The sequence below is a fragment of the Schistocerca americana genome, chromosome 7 (assembly GCF_021461395.2).
Source record: "Schistocerca americana isolate TAMUIC-IGC-003095 chromosome 7, iqSchAmer2.1, whole genome shotgun sequence".
NCBI lineage: Eukaryota > Metazoa > Arthropoda > Insecta > Orthoptera > Acrididae > Schistocerca > Schistocerca americana.
Window position 1 is genome coordinate 250,269,002 of NC_060125.1, and position 17,189 is coordinate 250,286,190.

The window sequence follows — 17,189 nt, forward strand, 5'->3', positions numbered from 1 at the left end:
TTCTATGAAATTGGAGGTGACATGAATCGAGTGTCATAGCTTGTGCTACACGAAACACCAGATCAGTATTGGATAGCCATTGAACAAATCTGCATACGTACTTTACTTCATTTACTCAGGCTTTAGCATTGTTTCTATGTCTGATGAAAGACTTGGTGCAATAGCTAAGTAATATCCAATAGTCTGTTTTTGAATGTTGCTGTATACTGCACAGTCGGTTCTCTGCGTGATGAGTGGCAATCTATTGTAATGCTACTTTGGTTATTCCACCCCAGATTTTCTGTTGTTTGACAGTATGAAAACTTATTTATTCTGTATAGAAGTATGATCATGTCTTGCCCAACTTTACTCTATTTCTGCAAATGAAATAAAGAAATTATTATATCACAATACTTTTTCTGTTTGGTTTGCCAGACAATATAGACACACGAACAGCATTGGATCACGTCCGAGAACTTGTAGCCGTATGTAATGTCTATCAACGAAATTGCCGTTCTGTGGGACGTGGGAGTAATTGTGTTCTGTTATGGGATATTGCAAGCTACATTACAAAACTGATGAAAATTTTTGGTACCATCCCAGATGATGCCTCCTTAGGTTTTCCAGCATCTTCTGTTTCATCGAGCCAGAATGTAAGTTCATCAAAGTTCATTAAATCTATAAATTTATATGTGTAATCATGTGAGAATTTCAGACATTTTATAATTAATAACCCCAACAATTTATTTCTTGAATTTCTCTTATGTTGCTGAACGAAGTTAATGTAACTAAATGTAGGAGTAATATTTGTACTAGAGAAGGCATTGGACACCAAAAACAGGAAACAGTTGGAGTAGGGATGTTTAAAAATATTGTGGAATACTCTAAAATTATGTCATCAACGTAAAAGGCGGAAAGTGGGAGAAAGATAGGAAGTGCCATACACATAGATGTCAAAGGAATGGAAAAGCCTGGGGAGGGAGGGGGAGGGAGGGAGAGAGAGAGAGAGAGAGAGAGAGAGAGAGAGAGAGAGAGAGAGAGACCAGGTACATGAACTAATTTGGAGGTGACAATGGAATAACAATTAATACTGATATTTCAGATAGTTCATCATCCATCACAATGGTCTGCTGGTTATGGAGAACAAGAGATAATCTTAGTTTTCCTTTACATTCTTCATATCTCTCTCTAAGGCAGTGCATCTTGTTGTTGTATTCCTATTATTATTATTATTATTGTTATTATTATTATTATTATTATTATTGTTATTATTATTATCATTATTATTATTATCATTATTTTTTCCCTAGAATGCAGTCCTTCCTATAGCTCAACATACGATTCGAATTTCAAGTTTTTACGAATGTCCAACCGATGATGCTGTTGGGATGTGACAATACTATTGTTTTAAAATTTGTCACTTCTTATTGTTAAAATAATGACAACAGAGAAATTTGCCAAATTTTAAAGAGCAGTCTTGGGGAAAAACAAAAATTTCATATGAAGGAATTAACTGCATGACACTTCATGACTTTTTGTAAAGGACTGACAAGGGAATGAGCCAACAAGACATGTCGAAACCTACTCTGAAATTTTTTATACAGGAAGAAGATAATGAAAGAAATGCACTGCCAAAATTTTAGCTGCTAAGAGGCATTGCAAGTCCCCACACGAATAACAATTTATAACAGTAGTTTGTACAGCCCTGCCCCCCTAGCCCACAACTCAGCAAATCAGTTAAGCAGTGCTGCTTAGTGGAATTATCTGGGGTTCACAGACAGCAATTTTAAGCACCTAAAGCTCGGTTTATAGTGGAGCAAATGGGAGCAAACATGTGCGAATGAGAATTTGCAGAAAATTTGCTGCCATTCCCTTGTATATGGGTATAATTGTTTATACTAGAGGGAACAGAAGAGAACGTGATGCAGCAAACATTGCCTATGAATGCTGTATTATTAGTTTTTAGTTTTTGGAGCTAACATTCTCCATACAGGATACAACTCTATCTTGTTAGAGCCACAATGTGAAACTTTGCTATTCAGTGAGGATTATTTTGCTTGGCAAGCACACTGTTCTTGACAGAGTATGCAAAATGGTGCAGAGAAGGAAGAATTTAAATGCCTCAGTGTGTATGGAAGTGTGACGTGTGGAGGTCATACACTTTACGTAGAATTGCATCTCCATCTCTCCTTAGCACTGGTCCAAAATTTTCCTTGTTTGTCAGCTGCCATTTTTCCCTGTCTCCTCATTACCATTGAGGGGAGATTTATGAACAGAACACTAATTACTGACATCGAGCATCATCTCAAGAGGTGACACAGCCAGCATTTTCACTACGCATGTAAGATCTAATGGTCACATTCTTTTTTCAGTTTTTCCTAAAAACAAAAGTCCACAGTTCGGGGTAGCATTCTCGCTTCTCGAACACAGCGTCCCGGGTTCGATTCCCAGCGGGATCAAGGATTTTCCCCTGCCCCGAGATGACTGAGTGTTGTTGTGTTGTCTTCATTATCGTCATTCATCCCTGTTACGGTCGGAGAAAGGCAACGGTAAACCACCTCCATTAAGACCTTGCCCAGTATGGCATGTGGGTCTCCCGCGTCATTTCCCTATCCTATGTCAAGAAGCATGGTACTTCATTTCCATTTTCCTAAAACAAAAACGGTCTTGTGGCGAAGTGCACACTTCACGATCCAGAGAGCGCGGAATCAAATCTTGTTCAGACCACAACTTTTGCACTATGATTTTTAACCGAGCATTCACTTGTCACAGATGTTGGAGTGGCCACGATAGACATGTAGTTGGGATTCCACGGTAAACTGCTGGCCTCCATTTTCCGATTAGGTAACTGGGGAAGGTTAGGGACATGTAAGCAGCTGCTGTAGCATCTAGTTGAAAGACCTGCAAGAGGCCTACTAGGTACACCTGACAGAATTCTCTTTTGCTCATGCTTGTTAGCTTGTTTGTTCTGGTGAAAATGTGGTTTAAACTATACAAACATTTGTTTTGAATAACTTCATATCAACAGTTCAGTTCTTGCACATGTCATTCTGATAAAAGTGGCTAGCAGAGATAATAGAATCATGGCAATTTTTGGTGTAACAGTCGACTTCCATCAATGAGGACTTGTAGTAACAAACATTTTTTTTGCACCAGGCACCTCAGACAAAGGAAAAATTGATGCAGTCAGGCACTTTGCAGTAACCACTGGTTTTCCTTAGACAGAACTGGAATGAAGTCTGAAATTGAACCAGCCATTGTTCTCGATGTTGTGCTGTGTACCAGGCATACTTGATCACATTCGTAAAGCGTGGTGAAGAAAACTGGTAATGCGCAAATGACTGGAGCATAAGAATACTTTTCTGCTGATAACCTGAAATGAGAGAGAGGTATTGGAAATTATGTTGTCTGATAATTTCCTGAAAAATGCTTTCTACTGTCGAAAAAATTCTTTATCGAGAGGTTGAATTGCGCTAGTAGTTCCAGGAATCCACATTACATCTACAGATTTCTCATCATCCTCCACAGAAAGAGAGGCATTGTTATGTCCAAACCATGAATCCAACAAAAGCAATGAATTAGCTTCTGCAGCTGGTAGGAATACGCTTTGAATGAAATGTTAAAATTATTGTTTCCCATTTTTCCAGATTTTGATATGTTGATTAGAATATTTTTGCAACCACACACTTCATTTTTTATTTTTGGTCCTAATTTGCCTTGTAGTTCTTGAAGACAGATGCACAGCTACAGAAACAGTAAACCACTCAAACTTATCACTGGCATTATCGTGCATGAATGTGTCATTGCATTCATTGATTAGGCAACCGACTCATATTTTTTTCACCCCGAAATGATGAAGTGCGGTGTGCATGCAGTTCTTTTACAAAACCTGTGTGATCAGCATTATAAACAGCAGTTGTGGGGATTAGAGCAAGTTTCGTCTTTGCATCAGCTATGAATCCCTCTATAGCATTGTCTGCCACTGACAGCTGCTCTATACATTTACGTGATGTAAACTTGGTAATTTTGTGACTTCCGATTCTGTATGATTTCTTGAACCTGTGTAGCCAGGTTGACGAAGCCTGGAAATTAGCAATTTTTATGTCAGATGCAATTCGGAGGGCCCAGTGTGGTAGATCTCCATTGATAACAGTGCATAGCCTCTTCTGAGTAGTTCTAAATCTTTCAAATAGTTTTTTATTCAGATGGTTTCGGGTTTCTGTTTGGTGCATATTTCTTACTTCGTGTAATTCATTCTTCCATTTGTACAGTTCACACTCTGATTTTACAAAACAAAAACGCCTTTGCACAGTGCATAACTTATTGTTTTTTCCCTCCTTCATTTAAGTCTGCATTTCATGGTTTCATGGTCGCGTTCTCGCTTCCCGAGCACGGGGTCCTGGGTTCGGTTGCCAGCGGGGTCAGGGATTTTCTCCTGCCTCGAGATGACTGGGTGTTTGTGTTGCCCTCATCATTCCATCATCATTCGTGAAAGTGGTGAGATTGGACTGAGCAAAGTTGAGCACCCCACAAACCAGACATCATCATCATCACCATCATCCTTCATTTAACCAATATTTCACTATCTTTTCTTTATCACTGAAAGTACAAAAAAAGACTTGGAATGTATTCGTCTTCAGAACTGTTACTGGCACAACCGACATAGTCCGAACCACAACTCATGGAATTGTCACAGTTATTTCCTATTTCTTCTAACATATCCACAATTTCAAACAAAATGTTGATATCATTTGAATGAATGAATGACAGATATGTACGTCCTTAGGAGAAGTAGGTGATTTCGACTGGAAACCACATTCTACATACTTCATCATTGCTAAACTGAGAACGTTAATTGGATTCCACATTACTGTGAAACTGGAAGGAAAAGAAGTTACAATTAGCAGGCATGCCTTATGAAAGCACAATAAATATTAATTCAGCTTTATCTGTGTTGTCAGAACTTACCAATACTTCAGAAAGCAACTGATAATTTGTAATAGGTGTTACTTGAGTGGCTGATTCAAGAGCATAGTAAGTGTGTGCTGTAGTGTCAGAGAAACTTACCAACAAACGGTAACCTGAAACATCCATTACAAATTACGGCCAGGTTATGTCGTGTTTCCTATTTATAAATGTACCACAGATCTCGATGTGTGTGTGCCTAATTGCACATGCGCAGTAGCTACAGTGCCAGTAGGGGTGTACATTTATACTGCCGTTTGGTGTGCTATGAATTTGGGAATTTTCAGCTAATTTTTTTAATACTTGCAGTGCATCTTAGCAGCTAAAATTTTGACAGTGGATTTCTTTCGTTGCCTTCTTCCTGTGTAAAAAAATTCAGGACAGGTTTCGGCATGTCTTATTGGACCATTCACTTGAGTCAATGACAATGCCTTGATTGGCAGCATTCAACTGTTGGTACTCGATCGCCTTCAGAAAAGACTGTTTGCAATCACTATGTAGAATTTCAGTAGGATCCTGCTATCATCAGTAATGAATTTAGTGAATGTCTACCAAAATTGGTTAAAAAAATATCGATTCTATGTGCAGTGTGATTGAAGAGGACCCATGAGTGACTTATCTATATCTACACCTACACTCTGCAAACCATCAGGAGGTGCATGGCAGAGGGTACATCCCATTGTACCAGTTATTAAGGTTTCCTTCCATTTCATTCATGTATAGAGTGAAGGAAGAATGATTGTTTGAATGCCTTTTTGTGAACAGTATTTATTCTAATCTTCTCATGATCTTTATGAGAGCATTACATAGGAGGTTGTAGTATATTTCTATAGTCATCATTTAAAGCTGATTCTTGAAACTTTGTTAATAGACTTTCTAGGAATCGCTTACGTCTATCATCAAGAGTCTTCCAGTTCAGTATCTCTGTAACACACTCCCACAGATCAAACAAACCTTTGACCATGTGTGCTGCCCTTATTTGTATATGTTCTGTATCCCCTGTTAGCCCTATTTCCAAACGGTCCCCCACACTTCAGTGATATTCTAGAACTGGTTGCACAAATGATTTGTAAGCAATCCCCTTTGTAGACTGATTGCTCTTCTCCAGTATTCTATCAATAAACCGAGGTCTACCAACTGCTTTACTGACAACTGAGCGTATGTGATTATTCCATTCCATATCCCTACAAAGTGCTACCCTCCAGGTATTTGTATGAGCTGGCCAATTTCAGCAGTGACTCATTGATATTATAGCCATAGGATACTATGTTTTTTTCTTTTTGTGAAGTGCACAATTTTACATTTCTGTACATTTAAAGCAATTTGCCACCACTTCGAAATCTTATAAAGATCTGACTGAATATTTATGCACTTTGTTTCAGACACTACATCATCATCTACAAAAAGCCTCATTTTATTATTAATGTTGTCTGCAAGGTCATTAATGTACAACATAAACAGCAAGGCTCCCAATACACTTCCCTGAAGTACAGCGGAAGTTACTTCTCCTCTGATGATGACTATCGATCCACGATAACATGCTGTGTCCTCCCTACTTAAAAGTCCTCCATCCAGTCAAAAATTTCACTTGATACCCCATCTGGTTGAACTTTTGGCAATAAGTGTAAATGTGGTACTCAGTCAAATGCCTTTTGGAAATCAAGAAATACTGCATCTAACTGTCTGCCTTGATCCAAACCTATCAGTATGTCTTGTGAGAAAAGTACAGGTTGGGTTTCAGACGATCAATGTTTTCAGGGTTTGTGCAGTTCGGCATTGAGGAGGTCATTTTGTTTGAGATAGCTCATTGTGTTTGAGCTCAGAATATGTTCCAAGATTCTACAACAAATCAATGTCAAGGATATTGGATGGTAGTTTCGTGGATCTATTCTACTACCCTTCTTGTAGACAGGTCTGACATGTGCTTTTTTCCAAGAACTGGACATGGTCTTTTGTTCGATGGATCTATGATACACTATAGTTAGAAGGGTTAACTCGCTGCAAATTCAGTATAGAATTTGACACGGATTCCATCAGACCCTAGAGCTTTGTTCAATTTGAATTATTTCATCTGTTTTTTAACACCTATGAACCTAATACTTACTTCATTCATCATTTCAGTGACGATTAAATTGGGGCAATTCTCCTGGGTTTTGCTTTGTAAAAGGAACATTTGAATTTCTTTGGGTTCTGTGAAAGATCATTTGACAATATTCTGCTACAGTAGTCATTGAAATCATCACACATTGCTCTTTTGACAACCAAACCTGTTTCATTCAGCATCTTTCTATCTATAGCCATCCTCTTTATTTTATATCTCTTATCCAGTAATCTCTTTTTCTTAAGAAATGTCTTTACTGAGACTGTATACCTTGAAGGTTTCTTCCACTCATGATGTGTTCTACTGGGTAAATACACTGAAGAGCCATAGAAATTGGCACACCTGCATAATATCCTATAGGGCCCCTGCGAGCATGCAGAAGCACCACGGCATGATGTGGAATGGACTTGACCAATGTCTGAAGTAGTGCTGGGGGTGAATTGACACCATAATCGTGCAGGGCAGTCCATAAATCTGGAAGAGTACAAGGAGGTGGAGATCTCTATTGAACAGCACGTTGGAAGACATCCCAGGTATGCTCAATAATGTTAATGTCTGGGGAGCTTGGTGGCCAGCAGAAGTGTTTAAACTTAGAAGAATGTTCCTGGAGCCACTATGTAGCAATTCTGGATTCATGGGTTGTTGCTCTGTCCTGCTGGAATTGTCCAAGTCCATCAGAATGCACAACGGTCATGAATGGATGCCGGTGATTATATAGGATGCTTACATATGTGTCACCTGTCAGTCGTATGTATACGTATCAAGGGTCCCATATTACTCCAACAGCACATGCCCCACACCATTACAGAGCCTCCACCAGCTAGAACAGTCCCCTGCTGATTTGCAGGGTCCTTGGATTCATGTTGTTGTCTCCATATCCATACACATCCATCCGCTCAATATTATTTGAAACGGTCCGACCAGGCAACATGTTTCCAGTCATTAGCAGTCAGTGTTGACGGGCCTATTTGTGGCGTAAAGCTTTGTATCATATGGCCATTAATGGTACACGAGTGGGCCTACGGCTCTGAAAGCCCATATTGATGATGTTTTGCTGAACGGTTCACACACTGACACTTGTTGCTGGCCCAGCGTTGAAATCTGCAGCAATTTGCGGAAGGGTTGCACCGCTGTCGCGTGAAATGACTCTCTTCAGCTGTCATTAGTCCCGTTCTTGCAGGGTCTTTCTCTGGCCACAGCGATGTTGAAGATTTGATGTTTTACTAGATTCCTGCTATTTATGGTCCACTCGTGGAATGATCGTACAGGAAAATCCTCACTTCATCGTTATCTCGGAGACACTGTGTCCCATCGCTCGTGCTTCGACAATAACACCATGTTCAAACTCACTTAAATCTTGATAACCTGCCATTGTAGTAGCAGTGACTGATCTAACAACTGAGCCAGATACTTACTGTCTTATATATGTGATTTTTGGGGAAATTGCCGTGTATATCAAAAGTGCCGTATTCTGACTGTTTACATGTCTCTGTATTTGAATATGCGTGCCTATACCAGTTTCTTTGGCACTCCAGGGTGTCTATCCAGTGCATAGTCAACTATTCTTTTAAACTTGAGCCATAGTTCCTCTACATGCTTCTGCCCTGTGATGAAAGTTTCAAGTTCCTCGTTGAGATATGACACTACTGATTTCTTAACTAGTTTACTGAACGTATCTCTTTTTTTCTGCTTGGTTTAGTATTCCTTTGTACTTTGATAATCATTGTTGCCACAACCGCATCATCATCATCATCATCATCATCATCATCATCATCATCACTGATACCGGTTTCGATGTGGACATCCTCAGAGAGGCCAGATCTATCTGTTGCCATTAGATCAAATATGTTTCCATCATGAGTGTGGTGTCTATCTGATCTTGGTAGGTTTTGGGAAAGGCATTTAGTAATGTTTCGCAGGATGTCTTACCACACCTGCCACTAACAAAACTGTAATTTTCCCAGTTAATTGTTGGATGCTTAAACTCTTCACCAATGAGTACAGTATAACTGGGGAACTTATGTACACATGAACTGAGCTTTACTCTAAATTCTTTAGTTACTTCAGGAGAGGAATCTGGTTGGTGATAGAAGGATCCAGTTATCATTTTATGCCCTCACCTGATACTGAGTCTTGCCGAAGCAATATCTATCTTGGTGGGTTTGTGTTTCTTGCTTACTGTGGCAAATCACAACTTCCATTTCCTATTTGCCTGTCCTTTTGATATACACTGCAATTTCCCCAAAAATCACTCTATCAATTTCATGTTTGAACCAGCTTTCTGTAATTAGTATTATGTTAACTTCACTGCTTTTCAGGAGCGCTTCAAACTCTGGTACTTTGTTGTGTATGCTATTGCAGTTAACCATTATGATTTTGATACTCTCAGCTGTGGGAGGCATTTCTTTCAATATTTTACTCAAGTACCTAAGTAGCAGCTTATGAAATATAGTACACACCTGGCCCATTTAGGATCACCCTACAACTCTCAATCCCATGGCAGAAGTCCACGAAGTCACAGCCTAGCTTGCCACAGAACCTTCGAAGTCTCGGGTTCAGTCCCTCCATCTGACTCTGAACCAAAGGGCAAGAGGCAGTTCTGGGGACATGGTTGCAAATTGTGAGCTACGTTGAAACACCATGCACAAGGCTGGTCTTCTCAACCTTCTCTACCAGTTGCTGGAATGACCCTAAGAATGGCCTCATAGCCCAGATGACAGGCTTAATTTGTTCCACTGTGCGCCACATTCTGCAGTTGGTAGCTCCCTGTTATCTCAGTGGCTGCTGGAATAGCATCTTTAATATGTTGAGTGAGGCCACCAGGCATACATCCTGAGTGAACCTGATGTCTTTTCCTGTCCTTTGCTGCCATTTCCTTCAGGGATACCATCATTCGTTGTATGTTTGAACTGCTGACAACTAATAGACCCTATGCTTCTGCGTTTGTTTCCTCTTGACACCTGACTTAACTGGTTTCCCCAAAACAGGTGAAGTGAGTCCCACTGGCTCAGTTTGTTTCAGTTAAAGACAGCACCTCAAACTTGTTGGTTAGGAGAATCAGTATGACACCACGAGGCCTCCCTAGCCCTAGTCCACCCTGTACGGGATGCCTAGGTCTACCATTGACAGGCCATTTGCAGTCAGCTAGACGAGTAATTACAGATTCTGTACTTTATGCAGAGGCGATGGGATCCAAAGGAAAGGATAGTACTTGAGATACCCCCTGGTACTGGTATCATGGCTGGTACACAACTCTAGGGAGCTCTTCCAGCACAAGGATTTGCAGCAGCTGCCAATTGTTTGACAGTTGTCAGGGCTATTTCCAGCTGCTTACAAAGCCAACTGACTCATCCAATGTTTGAGAAGAGCATTCACAGTGGGGATGCATTTTGGCTGGTGCAGTGAACGAATAACTCCAAATTAAGTCCACTGATTGCCTTTAATGTGTTGACCTAAACTGTTGCTAATTTCCTCTAAGTATTGAAGTAAAAGCACAGAACAAGTTATCTATTAAGACAACACAAAAAGCTGTGGTAAAAATTATTAGCTTTCTGAAATGTTTTGATGTTAATTATAGTTATTAGCAAATTCAAAAACAGAGTTGGTTTATGATCAATGCAGATAATATTTCGGGCTACTCCGCTCTAAGGGAAAATTAGATGTAACACAGTATGTTACGGTCATTGGAAGTCTGCTACAGTAACTAAATCACAAACGCTGATTTACTACTAATTACTCATATATTATGAAAGGACCAAGGCAGCTTCTGAAAACTCTCAAAAACATGCATTTAGTTGCATTGATATACAGTGAAATTCAGAGGTCATGTATTCTTTGGCAAAAATGGTGATTTGCTACAAAATAGGTTATATATCCGAAACACTTGTCACGGTAATTTACAAAAATACAGTGTCATAAGCATCAGAAAATTCTCAAAAATAACCTGTTTCCCAGGTAATTATGCAATGAAATTAGAGAATGATTGTTTTGAACAAGGGTAGGCCTACTGATTTCAAAAATTTTAAGAGAGCACAATCAAGTTTAAGCCTACAATTGAAAGTAACAGTGAAAGTTTATTGCAACACTTGTGAATGTTAGTAATTTCACAATATATGTCAGTACAAATGGATACTGATACAGTCAGTGAAAGATTATGGAGAAGCAATGCGAACAGTGAAATATGTGAATCCAGAACTTCAAATCAGCACACAAATCTTGTACACACAGTCTCAAACAAAGAAAATTTCCGAAGTTGGCTTTGATGTAAAGAAACATGCGTAATGCAGAGATTTCTCACTTAACTGTTTCAGTGCACACTTCTACACAGGCATACTGAAGAAGATCAATGCAGTGTAAGTGTATGTTGGTCACTTACCATGAGACAGAGGCATTCTTAGGCATGTTGAAGACTGCAGAACATTCAGTTTTTGCATGAATATTAAACTGTGAAAAGAGTTGTTCTTAGTGGGTTCTGCACAGTATGACTTAAGTTCAAAAACAGTCTAGTGTCAATTGGTGTAAAAGAAAAAGAAAAAAAAAAAAAGCTCAGCAAATTTGATGTAGGAAACTCAAAACTAGCATACAACATTGTAACTGTAGACAAAATGTGGATATAATCATATCAGCAGAAAACTAACAGTAACTGTCAGTTGTTTGGTTGTTACGTAATGAACCAAACCAGTGAAAACAGTTAGTTTGTGAAGCACATCCAGAAAAATGATCTCTGGTTTCTTTGGTTACTCTATATATGTCATGGCCATTACCTTACTGGATCAGATAACAGTTAATGCAGAATAACAACAGAAACAATCAACTGTTGACAAAATTATTTAATTGGATAGATAAAAAATTATTTAATTGGGTAGATAAAAAATCTACCCACCAAGTGATGGGTGAACACATACATAAGACGATTGTAATTGGCAAGGTTTTGGAACCAGTGGCTCCTTCTTCTGGTAGAAGGGATGAAGGGGAAGGAAGAAGGGTGAAGGAAAAGGACTGGAGAGGTCTAGGAAAAAGGGTAGATGTCAGGAAAGTCACAGGGAAGACCAAGGTGCCAAGGTCATGAATGCCATGTTATAGAGCATGCTCTGCCACCGGATATTGCGAGTTACCAGTATATACCCTCTGCCAATGCCCATTCATCCTAATTGATAATTTCGTGGTAGTCATACCGATGTAGAAGGCCAAACAGTGTTTTCATAGTAGCTGGTAAATGACGTGTCATTTTGCAAGTGGCTCTCCCTTTGATAGAGCTACTATAGGGGATGATAGGAGGGTGCATAGGGCAAGCCTTGCAGCGGAGATGGTCGCAGGGATAGGAGCCATAGGGTAGGAAGATGGGTGCAGAAGGAGCATGAGGTCTGACAAGAATATTGCAGAGATTGGGAGGGTGAAGGAAAGCTGTTCTAGGTGTGGTGGGCAAAATTTCAGACAGACAGGATCTCATTTCAGGGCATGATTTTAGGAAGCCATGGCCCTATCAAATTTGCTGATTAACACATTCCAGACCAGGATAATACTGAGTCATCAATGGTATGCTCCGAAGCTGTTTTGTGGAGGGACTAGCAGTACCAGGATTGGATGTGATGGTCCAGGAAATCTGCCTTTTAACTAGGCAGTGTGGGTAATTGCGTGCCAAAATGAGAATGGTGGTGTATTGCTGTAAAGAGTCTGCATCCGACCAAATATGATTGCCTCTGATGCCAAGGCTGTATGGGAGGGAACGTTTGACATGGAAAAGATGATGACTGTCAAAAGTAAGTACTGTTGTTTGTTGGTAGGTTTAATGTGGACGGAAATGTGTAGCTGGCCTTGTGTGAGGACGAGATCAACATCAATGAAAGTGGCATGGGATTCGGAATAGGAAATTTAAAATTTAATTGGGAGGAGGTATTCAGAGATTCCAAGAATTTTAGTAGCTCAGCCTCACTCTGAGCCCATATGGTAAAGATGTCACCAGTGTATCTAAACCAAACCGTGGGCTGAAGACGTGTGGCTCCCAGGAAAGCCCCTTCCAAGCAACCCGTGAAAACGTTGGCATAGGAAGGAACCATCCTGGTTCCCGTGGCTATACCCCTGATCTGTTTGTATGTCTGCCCCTCAAAGGTGAAGGAGTTGCTGGTTCGTATAATGTTGATTAATGTGAGTGGGAAGGATGTCATAGGTTTGGAATCGGGTGGGCGTTGACTGAGGAAATGTTCAGCAACAGACAGACCATGTACGTTGTGGATGTTGGTTTAGATTGGTTTAGAGGGAGGTAGCATCAATGGTGATAAGTAAGGTGTGTGGTGGAAGTGGGATGGGCATGGATTTCAGACAATTTAGGAAATGGTTGGTATCTTTGATGTAAGAGAGGAGTCTTTGTACTATGGGTTGCAGGTGTTGATCAACTAAGGAAGATGTACGTTTAGTGGGTGCTTTGAAGCCAGCAATTGTAGGACAGCTGGGATGATTTGGTTTGTGGATTTTAGGAAAAAGGTAAAAGGTGGGGGTGCATGGTTTGAGTGGGATGAGAAGTTCTATGGATTAAGGTGTTAGCCCTTGTGAAGGGCCTGAGGTTTTAAGGAGGGACTACTGGTCAGTTTAAATCACAGGGATGGGATGTTGATGGCAGACACTGTTATGTAGAGGTGTCAGACAGCTGGTGTAGACCTTCACTAACATCCTCATTTCGGTCAAGTACTACATTGGTAGATCCTTTGTCTGCTGGGAGGATAATGATGGAGTCACCAGCTTTTAGGAATCACAGAGCCTGGAGTTTTGCAGAGGACAGGTTAGGGTAATGTCGTAGGGACCTGAGGAAGGGTTGTGAGGCAATGCTGGAGGAATTCTTGGAAGGCTTGGAAGGGATGATTTTGAGGTAGTGGTGGTGGATCAAGTTGGGATCGTGGTCTGAACTGTTCAAGGCAGGATTCAGTGTCAGGTTTGCTGTTGGAAAGGTTTTGGGATTGGGTTGAAAAGTGATATTTCCAATGGATATTACATGTGAAGGAAAGGAAACCAGATTGAAGTTGGCTTGGCAGGTGGTACCATTGAAGGAAACGTGAGGGCAGATAACTGCAGGATTTTGTAGAGGGAGAGAAGTCTGGTAGAATGGAAATTTGTTGATGGGGCATATAGGCCACAGATTTTGCCAGGTAAGAGCAAGAGATTGCTGTATTTGAAACTGTAAAAGAGCCTGGCGTAGGGTAGGATTGCATCCAGAAACAGGAACTTTCAATGTTAGGCCATTGGGAGTAACTCAAAGGGACAAATAGGTTTCAAGAAACAGAATGTGGGACCTTCGTTTTGATAGTGCATAAGTATGTTCCCTAAAAGAATGGATGTAATATGTGACAGTATTCATCATGGAAAGAGAGGATGGTTTGTAGCATTAGAAATGGTGGGAGTGGGAAAAAAAAGATAAGCAGAGGGTGGAAAAGATAGCTAAGTGGCAGAAAAGCAAGGAAAAAAAATTCGAAAAATCAGAAAAATTCGTATGAAAATCATGAGAACAGATAATGGTTAGCAAGAGGTAATGAGTGGGTGAGAATTTCTTGCCAGAAAAGTGGCCCTTATGATATGAAAAAAAAAAAAAAAAAAAAGATTGGGAAAGAAAAATATCGATAGGGGAAGTCATGAAATGAGACAAAACTTTATAAACTGAGCATACAGAAAGAGTAAACCACAAGAAGAAATGTAAACGACTTGCTTGGTAAATAAAGTAATGTAGGAGATGGCAGTGAAATTCGATCAGTGCAATTTGACAAAAAAACAAACACAAAAATGTGAAAGACTTATGTATAAACACAGTAAGTGGAGGGTGGGAAAGAAAAAAGCTGTCAAATTTGCAAATAAATCAGTGAAAGATGATCAAGAGAAGCCCCTGCAATGTAGTGCACTGTAAACAAATTGTTACACGCAGATTCATAAATAATAATGGACTCATCTATTTGCATGGAAATCAGTACTAGAAAATATTTAGGAACAAAGTGTTGATTAATCTGGGTGGTAAAATAAACGAATGGACTAGCACATAAGGTAGAAAACAGATGACAGTTTGAACAAGATGATAAGACAACAAAGACTGAGAAGAGGGTTACATAAGAAGGAATGATGAGCACATGTCCTAATATAACAATGAAAATAATCAATTTCTCACTGTTACTCTGGTCTTGAATGTATTAATCAGCTACCTCGACAAGGCCATGCCTTCCTAACATCATACCCTGAAATAAGGTCAATTCTTTCTGAGATTTTACCCAACACACACAGAGTAGCTAATTGTCATCTTCCTAGTATCCTAGCCAGACCCCATGCTCCTTCTACACTCATCTCCCTACCCTATGGCTCCTACCCCTGTGATCGACCCTGCTGCAAGACTTTCCCTATGCATCCTCCTACCACCATCTATACCAGCCCTTCAACTGGCAAAACATATACTATCAAAAGGAGAGCCACCTGTGAAATGACTGTCATATACCAGCTGTTATGTAAACACTGTTTGGTCTTTTATATCAGCATGGCTACCACCATGTTATCAATCTGGATGAATGGGCATAGGCAGAGGGCATATTCCAGCAACACACAATATCCTGTCGCAGAGTGCACTCTACAATATGACAGTTATGACCTCAGTGCCTATTTCACCACATGCACTATCTGGATTCCTCCCCCAGACACCAGTTTCTCAGAACTTCGTAGGTGGGAGCTAGTGCTACACATTTCCTTGGTTCTTGCCACCCACCTGGCCTTAATTTACGTTAATTTCTTCTGACTCAGCATTTCTTCACTGTAACTACTCTTTCCTTCACTCCGTTGTAGTTTCCTAAATCTTTCATTGCCTTTCCCGACTATTGTTCACGGCCCCCCTCCCACCTCTGTTATGTACAATGCACCCGTTTTTCACTCATATTATTAACTCACATATGCTGTTTAAGCAGTAATCTCTCTCAGTGTACTACCCTGTCTTCCATCTTTAAGCTCTCAGGTTTTCAGATCTTGTCTGATGCAGTCCACAACAATCAGTCTTTCTTTCTCATCGTGTACGGTAAGACTCCCTTGACTCCCAGTTCTGGGTGATTTTCCCAAAATCTAACCTGTTTCCTAGACCTCTCCAGTCCTTTTCCTTCACCCTTCTTCCTAAAGAAAGAGCCACAGGCTCCAAAAGCTTGCCAGTTACAACTGTCTTTTGTATGTTCTGCCACTGCTTGGTTAGTAGATTTTTTATCCATCCAATTAAATAATTTTGTCAGTAATTGATTGTTTTCATTGTTATATTAGTCCAAGTTGGCCTTCATTTCTGTTTCAGAATCCCAACATTGGAGCAGAAAATCTGTTTTTAGAATTGATTGGACCACTTGAAAACCTTTACTAATTTTAAAAGTGAAAATTTTGAGAAATGGTAAAATGATTTGTACGGAAAAGATGTTTCCCATTCTTTGTTTCAATAAAAACACATAAGGAATCCCTCATTTCAAAAGCTCTTTGGAATATGAATGACTGTTTGTTCTTTGTTGGTTTCCAGCCATTTGTCATACTTTGTGTCACTTCTGATTAAATATTTAATGACTTCTTCACCTCCTGCATTTATACCCTCTGTTTCTTGTTCCTCAACTTTTAATTTTTTTAAGTAAAATTCCAAAAGCTTATGATTCACCCCAGTTCTTAGTTTTCTGTGTCTGTCAGTCTTGTTAAAATAACTCCTATCTCAACAAGTGCCTGTCACAAAGATTATTACAGTTTTTATCATAAGTGTATCTCTAAACATTCAAAAAATTTGTAACAAACTTTCTACCTCATAACAGAAATAGTGTTCTTCATTTGTAATAGAATAAATTAGTGTAAATGTTTATCAAGCAATTTGTTTACATAGCACGCTTAATATTGTGCCATGTGTTATTTAACTGAATCTGGCTGTGAGTAACTTTAATTCACATCCACATACATACTCCAGAAACTACTATGAACTGCATGCCACAAGGTACTTAGAATGGCATTACATGTCAACAGTTTCGTCCCAGTCTAGTCACCTTTGGAATGCGATAGGATGACTCCTTAAATGCATTCATGCATGTTGTAATTTGTTGAATGCTGTCTTCATGATCCCTACTGGAGTAATACATAGGATGCTGAAGAATATCTCTAGAATCCTCACTCTACT

At 39.8% G+C, this 17,189-nt stretch overlaps 1 protein-coding gene across 3 annotated transcripts in view; it reads left to right on the forward strand.

The window, feature by feature from the left end:
- LOC124621771 (cysteine--tRNA ligase, cytoplasmic) overlaps window positions 1–17,189 on the forward strand; it is an 83,828-nt gene that overhangs the window by 52,569 nt on the left and 14,070 nt on the right. For all 3 annotated transcript variants that reach the window (XM_047147203.1, XM_047147204.1, XM_047147205.1), the window contains exon 9: window positions 415–632. In XM_047147203.1, the coding sequence (XP_047003159.1) occupies window positions 415–632 (218 nt within the window). The remainder of the gene's footprint in view (window positions 1–414; window positions 633–17,189) is intronic.